We start from the raw sequence: 23,043 nt of genomic DNA, 5'->3' as shown, positions 1-23,043 counted from the left end.
GTTTGAGTTGAGCTCTAATTTTATTCCATTGTGGTCTGAGAGAATGAAGGGAATGGTTTTGATACTTCTGAATTTGTACAGATTTTCTTTGTGCCCTAAGATGTGATCTATTTTGGAGAATGTTCCATGTGCCGCTGAGAACAATGTGTATTCTGTTGTTGCAGGGTGGAATATTCTGTAGATGTCGATTGAGTCTAGTTGGTCCATGCAATTGTTTAGTTATGTTGTTTCTTTGTTCAGTTTTTGGCGTGTTGATCTGTCTAGAGGTGATAGGGCAGTGTTAAAGTCCCCAAATATCAATGTGTTTGGGTCTATGAGTGTTTTTAGAGTCAGTAGTGTTTGTTTGATGAAGTTGGGTACTCTTGTATTTGGTGTGTAGATATTTAGGATGGTTATATCTTCCTGTAGGAGAGATCCCTTTATTAGTATGTAGTAACCTTTTTGTCTCTTTTTACCTTTTTTAATTTGAAGTCAATTTTGTCTGATACTAGGATTGCAACTCCGGCCTGCTTATGGGGGCCATTTGCTTTGATTTGATTCCAGTCTTTCACTTTTAGAAGATGTTTACTTTTGCTGGATAGATGAGTCTCTTGTAAGCAGCAGAAAGATGGGTCTTTATTTTTGATCCAACTTATGAGCCTATGTCGTTTGATTGGTGAATTATGTCCACTAATTTTGAGAGTTAGCATTGAGAGCTGATCATTTGTTACTTTCATTATCCCTATCTTGTTAAAAGCTGAGTCTTCCCATTTGTTGATCTGTTATTGTGGTTTACTATTTAGGGTTCATTTGTCTGTCTGCATTGAGATCTTGATTATTTTTTCTGTAAAGTACATCTTTGAGCATTTTTTGTAAAGCTGGTTTGGTGGAGATATATTGTTTCAGTTTTTCCTTACTGTGGAAGACTTTTTTTTGACCTTCAGCTATGAATGAGAGTTTAGCTGGGTACACTATTCTTGGTTGGTAGTTATTTGTATTTAGGGTTTCGCATACCTCATTCCAGGCTCTCCTTGATTTCGTGGTCTCTGCTGAGAAGTCTGGGGTAATTCTTATTGCTTTTCCTTTATTTGTGATTGTTTTCTTCTCCCTAACAGCTTTAAGGATTCTTTCCTTGGACTCTATTGATCCTGTTTTGATCACAAGGTGTCGGTGGGATGTCCTATTCTGGTCTGTTAAGTTTGGGGTTCTAAATGCTTCTTGTATCTGTATAGGCCTTTCCTTCTGGATATTTGGGAAGTTCTCAGCTAATATTCTGTTAAATAGGTTGCCTATTCCATTAACTTCCTTCTCCAGGTTTTCCTTAATACCTATTATCCTTAAATTGGGCTTTCTGATTGTATCTTGAATCTCCTGGAGCAATCTGCTTTGTCGATTGGATTGGTTTTGTATTGTTTTTTGATCTTTCTCCATAGATTTTAGGGAATCTTCAGCTCCTGAGATTCGACCCTCTGCTTCAGTTAGAAGGGACTGTAGGCTAGCTACTTGATTTCAAATCTCTTTTCCTTTGGACTGGTCTTTCCTGATGATTTCCATGTCATCTCTTAGGTCCTGTATGGACTTCTTTATTTCATTAACTTAGTTAATTTGGTTTTGAGTGTTGTCTCTCAAATCTTTTAGCAGAGTAGCTATCTTTTCATTTGACTCAAAGTTCATTTATTTTTCTATTTGTAGAGGCCATGAAATTCTACATTAATTTTGCTTTGCCTCCTCACGCTCTAGAATAATTGACTGAAGAGATTCATACTTTTCATTTATCATGCTTATCAGTAGTCTTTGTAGAATATTTTGGGGGTTCTCTTCTATGTCTTTGATTGACTGCTCTGCTTCCTGCTTGTTTTGAGTGGGAGATAAGACTTCATTGTTTGCCATCTTTCTTGTGTTTCTTCTACCCATTTGGATTGGGAATGCCAATCTATAAACACCTGGAGCACCGTTTAAGACCCAAAGCAGACCTTACCAAGCACTGTTGTGTAAATTGTAGAAGTTCACAATTATATTCAAATACCTCTTATACCTGTGTATAAAATTAGATTTGGTGTTCCTGAATAATACAATTTCATTATAACAACCAATCCTGAGCCCTGTATTCAGTAGTTACTTATTTACTGTTACAACCCTATGAGCAATTCTTGTTCTTATATTAAGTTCCTTTTGGACTGGCTTTCTCTATGAACCCCTTTGTTTCACTCGGATTAAGTAGGGATACCCTCTATCCAATAACCAGGAGTCAATGGGATCTGGAGGACCTAGAAGTAAGTCAGGAGGGTAAGTCAGAGATAGTAAAGAAACTAGAGTAAAATGTATGGAGGGGTGATGGTTTTGGTTTAGTTTCAGTAATGTGGAAATGTGGAGGAGAGTAGAATCAGTAGAAACAACAAGGTTAAAATGATAGACAATGGAGAGTTAGCAGTAAAGAGTGGAGGTGTTATTCATAGGAAAGTAATTTTTAAAGAAAGAGAGTACATAGAGAGAAATACAGAAAGAATACTGGAAGACAGATGCACATAACTGAGAAAAATTATTTTAAAAAAATAAAAAGGAAAAAAAAAGCCAGAAAAAGAAAAAAGAAAACAACAACAACAACAACAAAATTGATTGAACCAACAGGTGAAAATGGAAAACAAAAACAAACCAATGATGTTTCAGAAATGAAAATATAAGAAAAAAATAAAAATAAAAGCTTAAAAAACTTTTGGGGGCCCGCGGGCGCGTGTCTGGTGCTGGGAGCCGAGGGTCTAGGTGATTCTCTGAGCTGCCAGCGCTGGGTGCTTTTACTGGCAGCCGGATCGTTTTGCAAGGGAGCGAAAAGAACAAAGGACTCCCGTGCTGCATTCGCTGATCCGCTGGCTTCGTCTTCCATTCTGCTCTGGCCAGGGAGAGCTGAATGTGTAATCCTCACCGGGTGGAGCCATTTGCTTTCCTGTTCTCACCCGCGGCCTTGCACGGGCAGCGACATCTAGAGGTTGAAACGTGGTACTGCAGCTAAGAATCAAGTAAATGAAAACAAATGACCAAGAAGCTAGTGTTAATAATGAATGCTGTTTTCTCAGTCATTTAGAGAGAGGACTTGGGATTCAGTAAACGATAAGACGAGATGGACGCCTAGCTGCTATTCTACTTTGCTACTGTCCTGCTTGGAACTCTTTGCAATTAAAGATAACAGTCCATAGTACGTTGGCCTTTGTAACTGTTGCAGTAGCTGGCACTTTTTAATGCCACAAGTGTTTGTTAGGGAAAGTGAGTCGCAAAGAAGTAAAGATGAGTAAAAGCAAGGATGATGCTCCCCATGAACTGGAGAGCCAGTTTATTTTACGCTTACCTCCTGAGTACGCTGCTAACGTGAGGAGAGCAGTACAGTCTGGCCATGTCAACCTGAAGGACAGATTGAGCATTGAGTTACACCCTGATGGGCGTCATGGAATTGTGAGAGTGGACCGGGTCCCTCTGGCAGCAAAACTGGTAGATCTGCCCTGTGTTATGGAAAGTTTGAAGACCATTGACAAAAAAACCTTTCACAAGACAGCTGATATCTGTGAGATGCTCGTATGCTTGGTCGATGGTGATCTCTATCCTCCTGTGGAGGAACCAGTTGCTACTGCTGATCCCAAAGCAAGCAAGAAAAAAGATAAAGACAAAGAGAAGAAGTTTGTCTGGAACCATGGAATTACTCTGCCTCTAAAAAATGTTAGAAAGAGAAGGTTCCGGAAGACAGCAAAAAAGAAGTATATTGAATCCCCAGATGTGGAAAAAGAAGTCACACGATTGCTTAGTACAGATGCGGAAGCTGTCAGTACTCGGTGGGAGGTCATTGCTGAAGATGAAACAAAAGAGACAGAAAATCAAGGCCTTGATATCTCCTCTCCACGTATGTATGGCCACAGGCAGGGTCATGACTCATTAGAACATGATGAGCTTCGAGAGATATTTAATGACCTCAGCAGCAGCAGTGAAGATGAAGATGAGACACAGCATCAAGATGAAGATGTAAACATCATCGACACAGAGGAAGATCTAGAGAGACAGCTACAGGATAAGCTAAATGAGTCAGATGAACAGCACCCAGAAAATGAAGGAACCAATCAACTGGTTATTGGGATTCAGAAACAGATTGACAACATGAAAGGCAAGCTCCAAGAGACCCAAGACAAGGCAAAACGACAGGAGGATCTCATCATGAAAGTGGAAAACCTGGCTCTGAAAAACAGGTTTCAGGCTGTGCTGGATGAAAAACAGAAGGAAGACAGAGAGAAGGAGCAGCTCAGCTCTTTGCAAAAAGAGCTAGAATCACTTCTAGAGAAGTGATCATTTCAGTCCTCAGACTGATTAGCATAAAAAAAGAACTTTCCTCACTTGGACTGGGTATTAAGATGTTGCAATAATTCCTATTTCCTTTAATGCTAAAAGTCTTGTTGAATGATCACAGTCAATTTTGAGAACCACATTACGGGGTTGTATACATTGTTTAGGATTGTAGGATTGCATAGGCAGAATAATGCTTCTTTTAAGTAGGTTTGCATCATGTGATATTAGTGAAATAAAAGTGATAAGATTAGTGGAATGAATAATTGTAAGACTGGGGAAGGTTGTAAGATTAGTGAAATAAGCAGCTCAGCCTTAATCAGAGATTCCCTGAAAGCCTTTGCTGTTTTTCTGTTTTCCTGAAGTTGCTCTTGCTACTCTATGTTGCCATGTAAGATCAGTACAAAAAACTAGTCTGGAGACAATAGAGCTAGTTTTAAATTATCTTTTGTCATATTAATGCTATTTGCTACTTAAAGCTGATTCTCATATGTAGAGATGTGAATAATATTTTTATAACATTAAAAGCAAATATTTTCACTTTAAAAAAACTTTTGAGGCAAAACAAACAAACAAAAGAAAAATCTTCCTTGTTTGGGTGGACTTTCTACAGTCTCTGGTTTCCTTGTGATTGTGCAGTCTATTCTGCCACTTGGCTGGTTTGACTTACTTCCAGCTTGCAGGGGGTGGATCTTCTCTGACCCTCCTCCCCTGTTAGTGAAAACCTGGGGTTCTGTGGTTCACACAGCTAGCAGGTAGGCCTTGGGCATCCACTGGAGATGGGGACATGAGCAGTCTCAGGAACTGTGGCTCCTCCCATCTGCTGTAGGGCTGCTGCCTTTAATGCCTGACTTTGAATAGGCTGTGGACTCAGCAGAGCAGGGTGCCTCTGGTCTTGTTTATCAGGCTGAGAGTCGCTTGCCTGGGGGAGGTTCCTCCCTCCTGGGCAGGGCGGCCTTCTGGGCAGAGCTGGGTATGGAATTCAGCTCCGTTTCGGGCTGGGAATTGGGCTTCTAAATGGGACCGTTGATCTGTCTCGGGAAGTTTGTTCTCCGTTGTGGCTGTTCCGTGCCGCCGGTAGCTGCTTGTCGCTTTTGCTTTTAATTTAGGAATTCCAGCGGGCAGGGTGGGCATCTCTAGTAGAGCTGAGGCCCAGGATGAGCCTCCCGCCTGGCTAGGGGGTGTTCTCCTGGGTGGAGCTGGCTCTCATTGATTGGTTCCTCTTGCCCTTCTCAAAGATGGCTGCTTTGTCCTCGCTTTTCCCAGGCGGGCTTTAGCTCCAGTCTGGTCTGACCCTTTGCCAGTGTCCCAGATGGCGCTTTGTTCTGGAGGTTGGGGAAGGAGCTGCTCTGTGGGCGCGAGTGAGACTGTCTTTCATGGGGGTACTCACACTGTGTCTGCGATTTCAGCCCATCCGTGCTCAGCCTGAGATCTGTATGTTCGCTGCCGTCTGGAGAATTTCTCCCTGGTCTCTGTTGAGCTGCGCGGGGTGTGCAGCACTGTGCCTGCGGGATGCCGTCCGGAGCTCAAATCTGTGTTTCAGACCAGCAAAGTTGATTTTTCCTTCCTGGCCTGAATCCCTGTACTGTTAGAACTTATTTGGGCAGTCTATCTAGGGGTAAACGTTTCTCTGAGGTGGGAAAACTGCGCTGTTGGAGGAAGCTCAGCTAGGGCTCTGCTGCTCTTCCACCATCTTCTCTGTCAGACTGTCGTAACTTCTTAGGTTGGATGGTAGGTGCGAATCATGGATTCATAGTTGGACAATTCTTTTTCTTGGATCTTGAAACCTGATTAATTTGTAAACAAATATATTTTTATTATTCTTTTAGATGCTTCCTTCAATGGAGGGAATGTGAAAGAAGCAAAATTATCTGAACATGATCTCAGGACATGAACATCCTCTGGTGACTAGACTGAGCATTCTGGCAGCTACTACTTCATCACCGAGGCCACACAAATCACTGAGTCACTGAAAGATGCTGGGTGGGTTGCACAGGTTTTCTGAATTCTTTGCCATGTCCACAGGAGAGAAGCCCAATGCCTCTGCCTGAGGCCTCTGTGACCACTTCACTTCCTCAAAGGCTCTGGTGCTGTTTACACTCAGCCCAGCCCGGTTCCTCTGGTCCTCAAGTCACTTTACCTGCTCCTGCCACAGTGGGAGACTGAGCCTCTAGGACATCCTGGTTTTGCCCATTCCACTCTTCAGGGTTCTAGTGAGTGTCCTCCTCTCTAGGTTGAGTCCTGCATCTCCTGGGGAAATATGTGTGCTTGTGGGAGTGAAGACAGCCATGTTGGATGTACACATCTTCAACTTGTGTATCCACAAGGTGTGGAATCCCACTTTGGAAACTTGTTTTTGTACCTGTGTGCTACAATTAGGTATAAACCATTTCTTTCTTGTCTGTAAGAGAATAAATTTAGTCATACTTGCCTTGAGATCCATTACCTTGGCATAGGAATTCTTCTCAATGTAATTTATTTCCTGCAAAAATACCATTATCTTGCGTGTTGCTGATACTTTATGCCTGGCTTTCTAGTTACCTAAGTATTTGATATCCGGTGGTTCATGGTTCATAACTAGCAAAGGCAGAGAAATTTATGATGCTCCTTTTCTGGAAGAATCAACACCCAGGAGGCATATCTCCAGTGGCAGGGGCCCACCATGAGCCCGAAATCCAAGTGACAGCCCAAGGCCACGAGTTCAAGCCCGGATTTTGACAAATCCTTTATCTTATGCTGTTATACAAAACAGTTTTACTCTGATCATACCATGGTGTGATATGTAACTGACACATTCATTATTAATTCAGAACTCTTCTTAGAATACTATATTCAGTAGCACCCACTAAAAACATAAATTTCAATACTGTTGTTACTCAACTAAATCTGTGTTCGGAAATTAATGCGTTTATGTTTTGCTTGAATATACATTCACTTTTTATGACATTATGCTGCTAATGTTGAGTCCTTTAAAACATTATTCAAGAAAAACAAAGAAATGATTATTTATTCATGGGTACACTAATAAAGAGATTAAAAGCCAATCCACCATTACACAGGGAAACCTAAACAAGATATAATAACTAAATATTAATTAAATACAAATATAATGTCCATAATAATGATTTTAGAAAATGAAAATATTACAATGAAAATTCCAATTCGAAATGACTTACAGTCCACAGACTTTTAATTAATAGTCATACTTGCCAAATTTAAATTTGGGGAAAAAGTTCTCCTTTTCATAGTTTTTTTTTAATATGGTTTCCTCTTTTTATTCCCCAGAGCTGAGGACTGTACTTGGGGCCTTGCACTCACCAGGCAGGTGCTCTTCCACTAGCTAAATCCCCAGCCCCAAGGTCTCCTTTCCCACAGAAGAAACCCTTGGGGAAGTAGAGTCTACCTGAGCCTCCACAGTTCATAGGGCACCTTATATCACAGGGAGCATTTCCATACACCTGTGACTGCAGGAGCAAAGCGTACTCTGAATCATCAGAGGCTTTCCTCCTTCTTAGCATTGCAGACCGTCCTTAATGTGGATCTGAATCCTGGGCGCTGGTCTCTAAACCCATAGTTCCTTGTTGGTGTAGATCATGCTGGATGTCTGGTCAGCAGGTCACTGTGTTCTATGCTTTCCCAATCCTAGACCTGCATTCTATGTGCGACCACCTCCTGGAGAAGGAAGTATTTTAGAATCTCTCCTTACCTGTGTTGCTAGGTGTAGCACCGACTGCCAGGACCTCTGGCCTCTGCACAAGCACTTCAGTAAATCTTTGGCCTGTGCACATGCACAGTTCTGCACAATACATGACTTTCCTGTGAGTCTTGATAGTGATGAACAATGTAACTGGGGAGTCTCTTCCTGATCCCATCAGCAGGAATACCATAGGAGAAAGACACCCAGGCACTGTCTGGATTCCTTATTGAAAACCATTTCAACCTCCAAACAGAGCCCATTAGATAGAATCCAAAACCTCCTCCCACATATTCTTCATGCTTTCATTCCTACAGTCTACACACAGTATTGACCCTGATCTCACATGTTTCATATTACTTATGTATATTTCTAAGAGTTATGGAAAAGATGGTATTCTATGTATTCCACCAAGTCATCACAATTTGATATTCTGACCATGATTTTCCACCCACCTCTGTAAGATTCAGGTTCTCAGATATCCGTGAAGACTTCAAAGTCCTCAAACATTAAACCCTTCAGTCAAAATGGTGTTTGCATCTGACCTTTGGGCATCTCCCATATAATTTAAATTGTTTCTATGTTAATATCATCATATGGACATTTTAGAGAATATCAACAAAACCTTCTACATGTTCTGTACAATGGCAGTATTTTCCCAAATATTTTCCATCTGTTATTAGTTGAATACAGAAGTCTAACATACATACAATATTTATATCTTAGTGAATATTTTAAAATAAAAAATTGGCATGCCATGTTTTAGAAAAGATATTTATGATTGTATTTATTTCTGACTGTGACTGTGAAATTGAAGGTTAGGTTGGCCCAGGTTGAAGGATGCCAAGAGAATTGAGAAAACCGTTTTGGGGTTATCTGTGAGAATGGTTTAAGAGAAAATGGACAATGTGTAAAATGTGAACCAATGCAACAGCAATACTTACAAGACAATATGTTGTAAACTAACTGTACAACTTGGGGGTAAGGAGGTAGGAAGGTCGGAGAAAAATGAGGGAGGAGGTAACAAGTTGGACAAGAAATTACTACTTAATGTATGTAACTGTAACCCCTCTGTACTTCAACTTGGCAATAAAAATTTTAAAAAAGAGAAAATGGATATGTGGTACAGGAGGCAGAATGAGATAGTTGACATGGAGGAGGGCAAAATATGAAAGAAAAAGGAAATTAATGAGGAAGGAAATAAAGACTTTGTTATAGGCAAATAAGTCATTAATATTGTACTGTAGCGAATAACTGTCTATCTTTTGTCTTTGCCACAGTATTTTGTAGCCGGGGTGGGGGTGGGGGGGCTGAATTTAAACACTATGGAGTAACCCGGGAAAAAGTAAAATTCAAGACAATTTCAGGCAATTATTGCCAGCTTCTTTTAGCTGGATTTACAGTGAAAATCAGGAAGAAAATGTAGAGGAGAAACACCTGGAACAAAGTGCAATTTGGCAGAGGAGACTGTGGGAAGTTGAGGCTAAAGAAGGCCTCATTGCAAAGACATTAGCACCATTGACTGGAAGTCTTGTGTCAGGGAAATAGGAAAGAAGCATTGAAATCATGTCAAGAATTGGTGAAACACCCATGGATAGTTTGTGAGTATGTGAGAGTGAACTCACATGGAAAATTTTCCCTTGAAGGAAAAGCTCCTCCAGGCAAGCAGCTCACACAGGTACACCTGGAAAGTCATTGTTACTGGGATTAATTTAACCAGGATTCCATTAACCAGAAAGCTTGGGCTACCAGGAGACCAGGGGAACGGAAGAGAAGACCCAGCAATAAACTCATATAGCTAAAGTCCTCTGCATTTTATCAAAGGCATGAAGAGTATACACTGGAGAAAGGATACTCTCTCCAAAAATTGGTGTTGGTAAAACTGAATATCTACATGTAGAAGATTGAATCCACTTCCCAGTACCTCGCTATTACAAAAGTAATCCAAATTGGATTAATGAAAATAGTGGGCAAATTGAAACTTTGCAACTACTCTGAGAGAACTAAGAAACATACTTGAAGGTAAAGTCACAGGTAGTTATTTATGAATAGAAATCCAAATATCCAGGAAATACAAGCAAGAAGAGACAAATGTGATTGCATCAAATTAAAATGCTTTCTCGTATCAGTAGGAAAAGAATTCTTAAACCCCAAACTGATATTTCTACTTTTGTGTGTTTTGATGTTGTTTTGCTTCTGGATTGTTTTTATCAAGAAAGTTTTACGAAGAAAGTTTGTTGCTGGGTAAGATTGTGAGCAACATATGATGTTTGACACAATTTTCAACTTCTTAGAGTTTCTCCAAGACTTAATGAAGGTGGTTAATTTTTTATTTTTTTTTTTGCTATGATCTCAGATTGGCAGAGAAAACTAAAATCCACACCAGTCTATAATAGTGACATCGCTTAAGTGGAAAATTTTAAGAGTTGGGGATGTTTGACCATGCTGGGCTGATCTCAAGACATCATTATGATCATTATGATTGAGTATGCAAGCCCATTTCTAAAATCTCCATCCCATCACTGATTACTGGCAGAGCTGCTTCATTAGGGCTCCTTCTGTGAGATTTGGCATAAAGGAGAGAATGCAGTATTTATTGACACGCACAGGCTGACATCTGGACAGTTAGTTGTGTGGCCTAATGAATCCCCCAGAGAGGTTGTTGGGGAGGATGAGAGGAACAGCAGCCCATCCTGGCTTTTCCACAGGGTGGACAACCACAGGCTTGCATGGACCAAAACCTAGGACACCTTCGCGGAGCCAGAAAATCCCACCCTCCTAGGTGCAACTTCCCTGGTCATCTGAGAACTTCAAAAGCTAGAGATCAGACTTGTTTCCATTATTAAAACAAATCCTGCTTGGTGAGTCTTGGCTAGCTTCTGTTTTACTGTGTGAATTCCAAGTGAGCCTTCATATGAGAAGAGTCATGGCTGTGTCTGTGCTTCTGGGGCTGAGGTGGAGGAAGGTGGCAGAGAATATAGAGGAGCCTCCTTGGAAACTCCAACCACAAGCCTGTAGTAATGTTCAGAGTCTGGCTGCATCTGAGAAGCTCTGTCAGGAGGTGGAGGCAGCAGGCCGAGCAGCTGGGGCAGCCCAGCCTCTCACTTCTGCTTCCCTGGGAGGTTTTTGTTATGACTTGTATCACTGTGGGAGGAGAACTATAATCCTGCTGACAGTAATAAGTGGCAACATCTTCAGGCTGCAGGCTGCTGATGGTGAGAGAATAATCTGTCCCAGATCCGCTGCCACTGAACCGCGATGGAACTCCAGAGGCCAAATTGGATGTGTAATAGATCAGAAGCTTAGGAGCTTTCCCAGGTTTCTGCTGATACCAGTTTAAATTATTATAGATCCCCTGACTGGCCCGGCAAGTGAGAGAGACTGTGTCTCCTGGAGATGCAGACAGGGAGGCTGGAGACTGGGTCATCTGGATGTCACATCTGGCACCTGATAATGGAAATAGAAAAGCAAATATACAAACATATTAGACATGTTATAAGAGAACGTACCTGAAGATCTGGGCAGCACAGACCACACAGGGTGGGAGAAGTGCTGTCCTTCCTTACCTGGGAGCCAGAGCAGCAGGAGCCCCAGGAGCTGAGCAGGGGTCCTCATGTCCATGCTGGGTGCTGACTGGGACTGACTGCTGCACAGGGTGTGAGCGGCCTATTATGGAGTTATTGGGGCAGTAGGCTGTGCTCTGTGCACATGCAAATCTGCTGGACTGAGCTAAACTGGAAACAGCTGCAGGGCTGGCTCATCTCAGGAAATCACCACAAGTCCATGGTGCTCAAGAGTTTTAGTTTATACCAGGGAATATGATTCACTAACATAGCCCAAGTCACAATCAGTCTTCTCTCTTGGATATTATTTGTGCCTTCTGGGATGTGGAAATGCTTTCTTGAGAGTCTTAATCTTAATTCTACATAATGACCCTTGAAAGGGAGAAGATTAAGGGGAAGATGAGTAGCTCATATTCAGGATATGAAGATAGGTAGAGAATAGAATTTCTGGGCATTTTAAACTGCTTTAATATCTCTGTGCATTGGAACATTCTCACTGACATAGCAAGAGAAATATAAGCTCTGCATAGTCAAGCAATTCATGCCTCAATTTATTCCACAACACATACATGAACACAGAATACAATGTAGGTATACTGCTGAGTTGACCCATTTCTGATTTGAATTTACTAGGTAAGTTAGAAACATTTTTAAAGCAAGGGAAAACAATGATAGCAGTGGTTCAAGTAAGCCATGTCCTGCAATTTGATTGCTAGAGGGCTGAAGCAAAAGGAGCAAAAGCTTGATGCCAAGAGAAAAGATCAAAGTTACTTTGATATTTGTGATTTGCCATTATGAACCTGTGGACTTTTCTGTCTTGGACTGACCTCTTCAAGTTCTCAGAGCACTGCCATTCCTCTGTGTATCCAATTCCCGCTTAATAGTCCACATCAAATTCAGGGCCAATATCCTACTTGCCCTCTTTTTGGAGGATTTGAACTCACCCCATTAAATCCCTGCCCCTCACTCCTATTACATCTCATTCATATTACAGGTGCCAGTATTCCTTCTCTCACTCTGAGATGAATAAGACACATCTCTACTTACCATGTGCAGCAGGTCAGATTGGTTCTGTAAGGTAGCAAAGGAGAAAAGGGATAGCTGTCATGAAGGTTTAGTAGCATTGTGTCCCATGTTAAATACAAATTTGCTTCTACATTAGTCTAGGGGGATGTAGGGAGGCACAGGCATCTAGAGGAAATATCGGAAATGGTTGGAATAAGCTAGCCCTTCAGGAAGACCATGAGGGCAAACTTGTAATTATTTGACTGACACTGCTAGATTTGACAATTTGGGCAATGAGGAATGTTCGTTTAAGGCCAGCAACTTTCACTCACTGGACTTTGGACTTTGGAACCAGGTTAAGTCAAGCCTAAGGAAGGGGTTACTCCCCCGGGCTATGGTAGTCTGGTCCTTGGCAATGGACGAGACAGGTAGTCTGCTGAGAAAAGGGTCAGCTATGGGGGCATGCATGAGATCTGCACATTTTAGATCCAGTGAACCAATTTCCAAATGCTATTCAGCCTTTCCTCTGGTGTTTGGTCGAACTTGTCTTAGGCCTCAGTGCTTTTCTGACATCTGTAAAGGGCCAAAACCCCCAAATTCACAGACAAAAAAGGCTCAAGGACTTTCCATATAGAGTTTGTTTCCTATAAATATTCCTGCGATGTATACTGCAGAAAGAAATGATAGTTGCAGAGGAAATCTGGTCTTCAAAGTCTGAGTTTTAAGTGGATTTCAACTTAACTGGATTTACAGTCGCTAAGCCTCAGGGTTTTGTGCCAGGTTGACAGTTATGGAGGAAGGGAATTTTTTTTTTCCAGAGCTGAGGACCGAACTCGGGGGCTTGTACTTGGCAGGCAGAATGCCCAGCCCTGGGAATGACTTTTATCCTTGGTAAACCAAATGCAGCTTGGGTTTGTTTCAAGGAGTATTTGTAAGTGGTTCAAACTCATTATTTTGTATTTTAATGAATATAAACTGCAGTGCAAGACTTGCTAAGATAAAAGCATGCTATCCTGTCTGAAAAATAAAAATTGATAGCAAATAATTCATGCAATAAAGCACTTATGTAGAAGGCAGGAATCCTTGAATTTAAATCTCAATTGTATCTCAAAATAAATAAATTCTCCATGCTGTCAGGCAACATATTACATATGCAATATCCTGTCCCTGGCAGTATCTGCATATAATTTCAGATGGTTTTGTTGTGTGTTTTTCTTTGTGGATATTGTATGTCTGGGCATTCACTGAATGCAGAATTTCATATACTTGACATTTATGTAAATTACATGTATTCTAGATGTTATTGCAGGTGATTGTGGAATGTGGATTGGGTTTTGTCCTCGAAGGGTACGTACCTATGATTCTGCTAAATTGGCACACTAGGGAGACACCAGCTTGGTTCTCTCAGGGTCTGAAGTACACTGAACTCAAGCTTCCACACTGCTGATTCCCTGCTGGTCCTGGTTCCTTCTCCCTCCTAGAGTTTAGCTCTTCCAGGATACCAATGGAGGGCCAAGATGCCTCTCAGGAATTATCTTTATCTTCATTTCGAAAGTCAAAATTTTTTTTCAAGTTTGATCTCTTGTTAATGCCCTGACTGGCCCAACAAGTGAAGGAGACTGTGTCTCCTGGAGATGAAGACAGGGAGGATGGAGACCACATGTATTGTGTAGACCTCACAGAGGGCCAGAACAACCTGACCACATTCAGCTGATGAAATTTTCATTGTTGTCCCACCTTACATGGGAGCCAGAGCAGCAGGAGCCCCAGGAGCTGAGCAGGGGTCCTCATGTCCATGCTGGGTGCTGACTGGAACTGAGTGCTGCACAGGCTGTGAATGGCCTAGGAAGAAATACTCAGGGCAGTGTGCTGTGCTCTGCATATGCAAACGAGCAGGGGCTGTCAGGGCTGGGCATGGCTGCAGGGTGCGCTCACTTCAGTATTTCCACACTGGTCCTGTGTCCACTGGTGTCTCAGGCTGCACCAGAGCAGACTGTTCTGCAGTCAGCGTTCTCTTCCCTGAGGCATTTCATCACAGTGGGTGTTTTGACAATATAATTGAAATGCACGATACATAGCATTAGGCAGAGAAACTTACCTGTTAGTTAGCATGATGACATGCAGAACATATCCATTATATAAGAAACACAAAGAACACTTTTAGAGTTTGAAATATTGAATTTTAATTCACTCTCAAATAATTCCTTTATTTTTATTTCTATGTTTTCGTACTGATACTGGGCCTTAGTATAGGTCCTGGGTTCTATCTCTAAGCTTTTTCACTATAGTGTGAGCCATGGCTCTACCATGTGAGCCATAGCTCCACCTCCTCAGATAATGCTGATTGGAAAAAGTGTGTGTTCTTACAAAGTGTTTATATGTTTATGTTTAAGATATTCTTCCTCTTTTTAAGTAAAGTGATAATTTATTAGAAGAAGTCATAAGATGATGAGAAGAACACTGTGTAAGTGCTCCAATGTGTCTCACCAGTCTAGGATCTTCCAGTGCTTGGGATGACTTTCTTGTCCCCTATTAAATGGGCTACATATTATTCTAATTTGGAATATTATGCAAATCTTATATATTGTATATTCTGCAGTTGTATATACTGCAAATCTTCTGTCATTTGTGATGATACCAGTTACTACCTGAAAGTCTGACTAGTGATGTCAGACTTGTTCAATTTAGGAAACATTTCCATATTCTATGCACATTCTTCATTTGTTTTTGATTTTGTGTTCCCCTGTAGTGTATAGGAGAACATCAACCAGACTGAGACACCAGCTTTGCTATGGAAATGTTCAGGAGAGAGTCTGGATTGCTTCTCATGCCAGTGCAGGCAGATGAACATTGAGAGGGGTTTTGATATGTGTAATAGTTGGACATAGATTTGATCATCTCAAATGTCCCATCTATGCTTTGACTTGGTCGTCCCATCCTAGCTCATCTCCACGGGAACAGTTTCCACATTCGGGACCCTGGACAGTCTGGGGTTCTTACTGATGTGTAACCAGATTATGACAATGGTGCCTAAGTAAAATCATCCTGCTGTGTTTCTGGATGTCAAAGTTTCATAGCAACTGGGTATAAAACATCCAGCCGGAATTTAGCTGTGTTAACAGGCAATGTGGGAAACTTGGTATTGTCCTTGAATATGTTTGTGGTGACTTTACCAGCTATCCTGTTCATCACTCTCATCTGAGAGCAGGAAAGGCAACCTATTCACCAAAAAGAATGCTGTGTCAGGAATGAGTACCCTCAGAATTTCCTCAGTGCTGATGACAGGAGAGGTGCATACTGCCCCAGCCCCGAGCTTAGTGAGAATAGCCCAAAATGATTCCCCACATTTCCAGATGATGTTGAGCTGCAATTGTCCTCACCAATCGAATGTGTATATCTTGCTCTATGGTTTATTTTCCCTTCCCTGACATTTTTACCCTCCACTTCAGGCCCCTTTTCCCTAAGTTGTAAAGTTCATTTCCAACATAATGTTTTTGAGTATCGCTGTTGCATTCACATTTTGACTATATTAAGGTTCCATTTTGTCTGTATCCTCATCAGTATTTGTCATTGTCCATTTTCTTAATGTTAGCCAATCTAACCAGGATAAGGAGGAATCACAATGTTGTTTGATTTGCATTCCCTGTATGGCCAGAGATGTGGAGCATTTCTTCTTGTGTCCCTTTTTCTAGTTTTACTTCTTCTTCTGAAAAGTCTCTCTGTGTCAATAGTCCATTTCTTAATTTTGTTGTTTCTTTAAGGGTTTAATTTTTTGAGCTCCAAGTATATTCTGACTATTAGGTCCTTTTGAAGGTTTGTTGTTAAGTATCTTCTCCCATTCTGTGGGCTTCCTATTTAGTTTGTTTGCTATATCCTTTGCAGGGCAGAAGCTGTTTAAGTCTGATGCAATCCTATTTGTTAAGTCTTTCTTTTATTTGTTGTATTTCTGGATATTTATGTAGAAAGTTCCAATCTGTGCCCAGGAGCCTTAGTTTCCCCCCAGCCCCCGACCCTTCCTATAATAGTTTCATTGATGTTGGTCTTACATTGAGGATTTTCATTCATCTGAAGTGCAAGGTAATATGTAAAGATCTAGTTTCAATTTCATGCACGTGGATGTCCAGTTTTGCCAGCACCATTTATTGAAGAGGCTATGTTGTTTTCTTTTATTGAGTAGCAGATGTACTATTATAGGTCTTTGAGTTCATTTCTGGGTTTTCTGTTTTATTGGTTGTCTGGCCTATTTTATGTGCCTCTACCAAGCTGTCTTCATTACTATGGTTTTGTGATAGAGTTTAAAGTATGGTATAGTTATTCCTCCAATGTTGTTCTGCCTGCTAAGGATTGCTTTTGCTCTTAGGAGTCTTTTGTTATTCCATATGAAATTTTGGATTGAGTTCTCTATCTCCTTCAAGAATGTTGTTGGGATTTTGAGCATTATGGCACTAAATTTGTAAATTACTTTGGGCAGTTTTGCCATTTTCACAGTATTAATTCTTCCAACCCAGGAGCACAGAGTGCATCTCTATTCCTTTAAATCATCTTCAATTTCCCTTTTCCCCCTCCAAATTTTTAGTTGTTTCCTAAGTAAAACAATTTCATTTATTAAAACAAAATAAGGTAACATTTTTGGGATAACTCCATGAGTCTTCTGCTTGGAAATATGAAGAACAGAAGTAAAACAAGTGCATAAAATGTGACAGTAGTCAGGCAGACTGCACATGTGGCAATTGCATCTCAGAGGACTGTCTTTGTTCTATTATATTTGGTTACATCCTTATCTCTAGTTCTGACTCCATTCCAAAAACTCTTTTGGACCGATCACCATTTTCAAGGTGTTCTTACTCCAGATCATGCAGAATAGAAAATATTCAGGGACTTGGACATGGGAAACTCTCCCCATTTTGAACAGAATCCCATCATCACACGAGTCCAGGGAGCCTGACACAGAGCTCCTCCTCTTCTGGCTTCTCTTGTTAATGGGGCTGCATCAGTCCTGCTTTTCTCTGGGTTTCTGAGCGGCACCTCTGAGCTTTGTTTGCCATCTAGTGGCAGGTTTGTGACATTGCAATTTACAGGATGTTTAGTTTGAGTTCTTTACACTGATTCTTGTCATCCAGATTCACAAGTTGATCCTATTTTATCAATCAATAAGCCATACTCTGTAAAAAAATTTAACAAGTGATGATACCTTTTCCCTCAACACATTCCATAACTAATTAAACATGAACTTCGTATCAGCTTAGCAGAAATTCTGCAAGGATAATGGCCAGAGGTCAGTCAGATCTCTGGATTGCCCTAGCCACATGAGATGTCAAAGATACTGTTTTGGCAAAAAAAAAAAAAAAAAAAAATGATGCCATGTGTGACCTGTCAGGGAAATGCTTTTCAGATGAGTACTCCTGACCCAAATCTCCCAATCCAGACTCTTCCTACCATTCCCAAACCATTCTGCATTGTCACTTTCTGCCCATCTTAACTCTGTGTATGATAATAAGCAAGGAAATCTCAAGTCCTCAGATACAGACAGGACCTGTATTTCCAAAACTACTTCATTCATTGAAGAGCTCTTTATCCATGAAATTAATCTATATAACAATTTTGAAAACACTGTTTGTATAGCATGGTACCTTGGCTTATTAAAAATAGTGACTTTTTGAGTCTGAAACCACTGGATTGCAGCTATAAACCACAGGAGGGAAAGGTTGGTCAGGAATTTGATCCTTGGTCACATTTGCCAGCTCCTGTTAAAGGTGCAGTTAACAAATGGCTACTTGTTCCATTAACCTACCATAATGATTGGTGCCATCAGCACATAAAGATGAGCTGAGTACCAGTGTCCTGCCAGTAAATCTATGTACTCCGGAGGCTGAGATCTGAGCATTGAGGCTCAAATTCAGCCCAGGCAGGAAAGCCCATGAGACTCTTATCTCCAATAAACTACTCATAAAAAGCTGGGAGCAGTTCTGTGGCCATGTGGTAGAGCATTTGTCTTGAACACAAAGGCTCGGGGACAACGCTCAGGCCCTGTGTTCACACTCCAGGTCTAGAAAAAAAAATAGAAACATGAAGTGATGAGATTACTGGGCTAGGCAAATAGCTTGTTATTTATCAAGTTTGAAGGCGCAGTGGAAGTGCAAACAGTCAAAAAATAAGACATTTACAAGTGAAATATTTTTATTTGCTGATAAAATTGGTATGCAAAATATTCATATCTAAATAGATCTGATATTGTTTTTGCATAGCTTGTTTTATTGCGAAAGTTCTTTCAGTGTTTGCTGCTGTGTATCATCACAAACATCTTGTGATATTTCACACCACTTCCAGCTGCTTATACTTTCCTCCAAGAATTAATGAGGCTATCTTTTTTTCTGTGATCACAGATTGGTAGATAGAATTTAGAATCAAATTTAAATGAATTTGAGTGCCATCAATTAGGTGGAATAGTTCCAAGAGTTTGGGGGAAAGTGACCATCCTGGGCTGTTAACATCTCAGTCCATTATTATGATCATTATGATGGCTAGTGGATGTCCATTTCCAAAATCCCTGACCCTTCTCTGGGTTCCTGCAAGGTTGCTTCATTAAGGGTCCTTCTATGTGATTTGGAAGACGGGAGAATTTGTAGTTATTGACACAAACTGTCTGACATGTGAACAGAGATGCAGCCAGAAAAATGACCAGAGATATTGTTGGGACAAATGAGAGCATCCGTGGCCCACAGTGGTTTTTTTCCACAGGGTAAAGAATCAAGAATTATGTGGCCTAATCCTAGGACAGTTTTACCGAACCAAAGAATTCTACATTCCTAGTTGAAACTTCTCTGGCCATCTGAGAACTTCAAAAGCTACAGATTAGACTCATCTCCTGTATTGAAACTATTCCTTCTTGGAGAACCATGCCTGGCTTCTGTTTTCCTATGTGAATCCCCAATGCTGCCTTTATGCGAGAAGAGGCAAGGCCCTGCCTGTGCTTCTGGGGCTGAGAAGGAGGAAAGAGTCAAAGACTACAGAGTCAAAGGAGGAAAGAGTCAAAGACTCCATGGAAACTTCAACCGAAAGCTGGTAGTAGTATTCAGAGCCAGGCTGCATCTGAGAAGCTCTGTCAGCAATTGGAAGAAAAGGAAGGAGCGCGGAGGCAAGTGTTTTCAGTTCTGCTCCACTTCCGCTTGCATGGTGGGTTGTGTTATGACTTCTATCACTGAGGGAGGTCTACCATGATGCTGTTGACAGTAGTAAGTGACGACATCTTTGGGCTGCAGGCTGCTGGTGGGGAGAGAATAATCTGTCCCAGATCCACAGCTACTGAACTTGGGATCCCCGTTTCCAAACTGGATGTGTAACAAACAGATCAGGAGCTTAGGAGCTTTCCCTGGTTTCTGCTTATACGAGGCCAATAATTGCCAGTGCACTCACCAGCCTGGCAAGTGGCCCACCCAGGCATTTTTCACGGGTGCAAAGTCACTGGACAGCTTCATTGAACCAGAGACTCCCACTCTTATTTCCAACTTCTTTGGCCATCTCAGAACTTCAAAACCTATAGCTTAAAACCGTTTTCTGTACTAAAACAAATCCTGCTTGGAGAATCTTGACTGGACTCTTATTATGTGAATCCCAAGTGATGCCTTTATATGGGAAGAGACTTAGAGACATGTCTGTGCTGCTGGAGCTGAGGAGGAGGAAAGATATTGTTAAAGAGTACAGAGGAGCCTTCCTGGAAAAAAATTCAAAAAGCAGGTAGTCATGTTTAGAACTTGGCTGCATCTGAGAGGCATTCTTAGAAGGTGGGGGCAGCAGGAGGAGCAGCTGGGGCAGCCCGGCCTCTCACTTCTGCTTCCCAGGGAGGTTTATGTTATGACTTGTGTCACTGTGGGCGGAAACTCTTCATACTGTTTACAGTAATAAGTGGCAACATCTTCAGGCTGCAGGCTGCTGATGGTGAGAGAATATTCTGTCCAAGATCCATTGCCATTGAACCTGGAGGGGACGCCAGTTTTCAGATCAGATGAGTGATGGATCAAGGGCTTAGGAGCTTTCCCTGGTTTCTGCTGATACCAGGTTAAGTATAATGCCTTGACTGGCTCAGTAGGTAACGGTGACTGTGTCTCCTGGAGATGCAGACAGGGAGGATGGAGACTTGGTCACCTGAAATTGGAACCTGAAATTGGACACCTGAAATTGGAAACATAAAAGCAAATATCCAAACTATTAGTCGTGTTATAGGAGGACTTCCCTGAAGATCCAGACAGCACTGACTACAGTAGATGGAGAAGTGCTATCCTTACCTGGGAGCCAGAGCAGCAGGAGCCCCAGGAGCTGAGCAGGGGTCCTCATGTCCATGCTGGGTGCTGACTGGGACTGACTGCTGCACAGGGTGTGAGCAGCTTATTATGAAGTCATTGGGGCATAGGCTGTGATGTAGCCATATGCAAATGAGCAGGACTGGGCTAAGCTGGAAACAGCTGCAGGGCTGGCTCATCTCAGGAAATCACAAGTCCATGGTGCTCAAGTGTTTTAGTTTATACCAGGGAATATGATTCACTAACATAGAACAAGTCACAATCAGTCTGTTGTCCTGTGAATAGATCCATTGGTGCCTTCAGAGTTGAAGATCTGCTTTTCTTGAAATTTTAAATCTCAATTCTATATAAGGAGTTTTGAAAGGAAGAAGATTAAGGGTGAAATGAATGGTTCATATACAGGATATCAAGAGAAGTGAAGGTTGAGAGAGAATAGAATTTTTGAACATTTAGAACTAGCTTAATTTCTTTACACCTTTGAAGAGTCTCACTTCCATAGCAAGAAAATGTCCAGGGTTTCATGCCTGTCTATTCCAAAACATACCTGCAAACACAAGATGCACGTGTGGCTTCTCCTAAAGGGCAAGCCTGAGTCAAGCTCTGCAAGTGACTGAAATAAGTGACTATTGCTTAAGTAACTATAAAAATGAAAGCAACTATAGCAGAGGGTTAAGTAGGCCATGTTCTACAGTTTGGTGGTCAGAGAGCTGGAACAGAAGCTTGTTGAGATCAGAAAAAAAAGTTACTTTAGTATTCCTGAGTTACCATTACAACCATATCATCTTTTCAGTCAGGAACTTCATGTGTCATGTTCTCAAAAGCACTGCCACACCTCCATGCACATCATCCCACATCAAATTCAGGTCAATATCCTACTTGTCATCTTTTTGGAAGACTCAAATTCCTTCCCACTAAATCCCTGCCCCTTACACTTATTACATCTCGTTTATATCACATGTGCCTATATTCTTGCTCTCACTCTGAGATGACAGAGACTCCTCTCTACTTACCAGACAGGCCAGGCTGGTGCCTTAAAGTAGCAAAGGAGAAAAAGGATAGCTGTTGTGAAGGCTTAGTAGCATTGGATCTCATTTCAAATATCTTTGTGTTTCTCCAAGATTTTAGGGGGCTGGTGGCGAGGCACAGCCATCTGGAGGAAATATCTGAAGTATTTGAAAGAATCTCAGCCTTCAGGAAGACAATGAGGGCAGACTTGTAATTATTTAACTGAGACAGATAGATTTGACTATTTGGGCAATGAGACTGTCAATCTGAGGGCAGAGACTCTCACTCCCTGGACTTTGGAACCAAGTTGAATGAAGTTAAGCCAAAGGAAAGGGTTGTGGTCCCTCAGGGATACCGTGCTCTTGTCTTTGTCCTTTGAAAAAAGGGTCAGAGTTCTGGGGAGATCCACATGACCTGCACTTTTTAGATCTAGTGAACCTATTTCCAATTGCTATCCATCATCTGGTGTTTGTAGGAACTTGTCCCCGGGCCTGGTGCTTTTCTGTCACTGGGTCACTTCATAGGAAAGGAAGACTCAAGGTCTTCCTAGACAGAGTCTCTTTCCCACCCCAGTGATATTCCTAAAAAAACCCAGTGTTGCACCATGCAGTAAGAATTGATGGTTGCAGGGCTGGGGATATGGCCTAGTGGCGAGAGAGCTTGCCTCATATACATGAGGCCCTGGGTTCGATTCCCCAGCACCACATATACAGAAAATGGCCAGAAGTGGCGCTGTGGCTCAAGTGGCAGAGTGCTAGCCTTGAGCAAAAAGGAAGCCAGGACAGTGCTCAGGCCCTGAGTCCAAGGCCCAGGACTGGCCAAAAAAAAAAAAAAAAAAAAAAAAAAAAAAAAAAAGAATTGATGGTTGCAGGGGAAACCTTCTCTTCTCTTGGTGGATTTTAACTTAACATGACTTGTAATCTCTAGGACTCAAGGTGGTGACAGGTTGATGGTTCCGGAAGAAGCAGACACTGTGTCCTCTTCCTAAACCAAGTTCACCCTGGATTTTGAGTTTCCATTAACCTTTATAAATGATTCAGACTCATTCTTCCATATTTTTATGAATACAAAGACTGAAGTCAGGAGTGCAATGCAAGACCAGCTAAAGGTAAAGCATGCTATCCTGTCTGGAAAGTTAAAATGGATAGGTAATTGTTCATGTAGTAGCACACTCATGTAG

At 41.5% G+C, this 23,043-nt stretch overlaps 1 protein-coding gene and 1 gene segment (V, D, J or C); one reads left to right on the top strand and one right to left on the bottom strand.

Moving 5' to 3' along the window:
• The first annotated feature begins 2,817 nt into the window (after positions 1 to 2,817).
• LOC125356156 (transcription initiation factor TFIID subunit 7-like) lies at positions 2,818 to 4,707 on the top strand. Its single transcript, XM_048352517.1, has one exon. It carries the CDS (start codon positions 3,259 to 3,261, stop codon positions 4,300 to 4,302), a length of 1,044 nt encoding a protein of 347 aa, XP_048208474.1. The 5' UTR covers positions 2,818 to 3,258; the 3' UTR covers positions 4,303 to 4,707.
• Positions 4,708 to 8,865: 4,158 nt separating this feature from the next.
• LOC125355937 lies at positions 8,866 to 11,614 on the bottom strand. The segment is given in 3 exon segments: positions 8,866 to 8,869; positions 11,107 to 11,440; positions 11,560 to 11,614. Coding segments are annotated over 3 exon segments (393 nt in total).
• Between the last annotated feature and the right edge of the window lie 11,429 nt (positions 11,615 to 23,043).

The sequence above is a fragment of the Perognathus longimembris genome, chromosome 8 (genome assembly GCF_023159225.1).
Source record: "Perognathus longimembris pacificus isolate PPM17 chromosome 8, ASM2315922v1, whole genome shotgun sequence".
Taxonomy (NCBI): domain Eukaryota; kingdom Metazoa; phylum Chordata; class Mammalia; order Rodentia; family Heteromyidae; genus Perognathus; species Perognathus longimembris.
This window is presented reverse-complemented; position numbering and strand designations above follow the sequence as displayed.

Bases quoted from the DNA above. Each gene is read 5' to 3' on its own strand.
- LOC125356156 (XM_048352517.1), top strand. From the start codon at position 3,259: ATGAGTAAAAGCAAGGATGATGCTCCCCATGAACTGGAGAGCCAGTTT.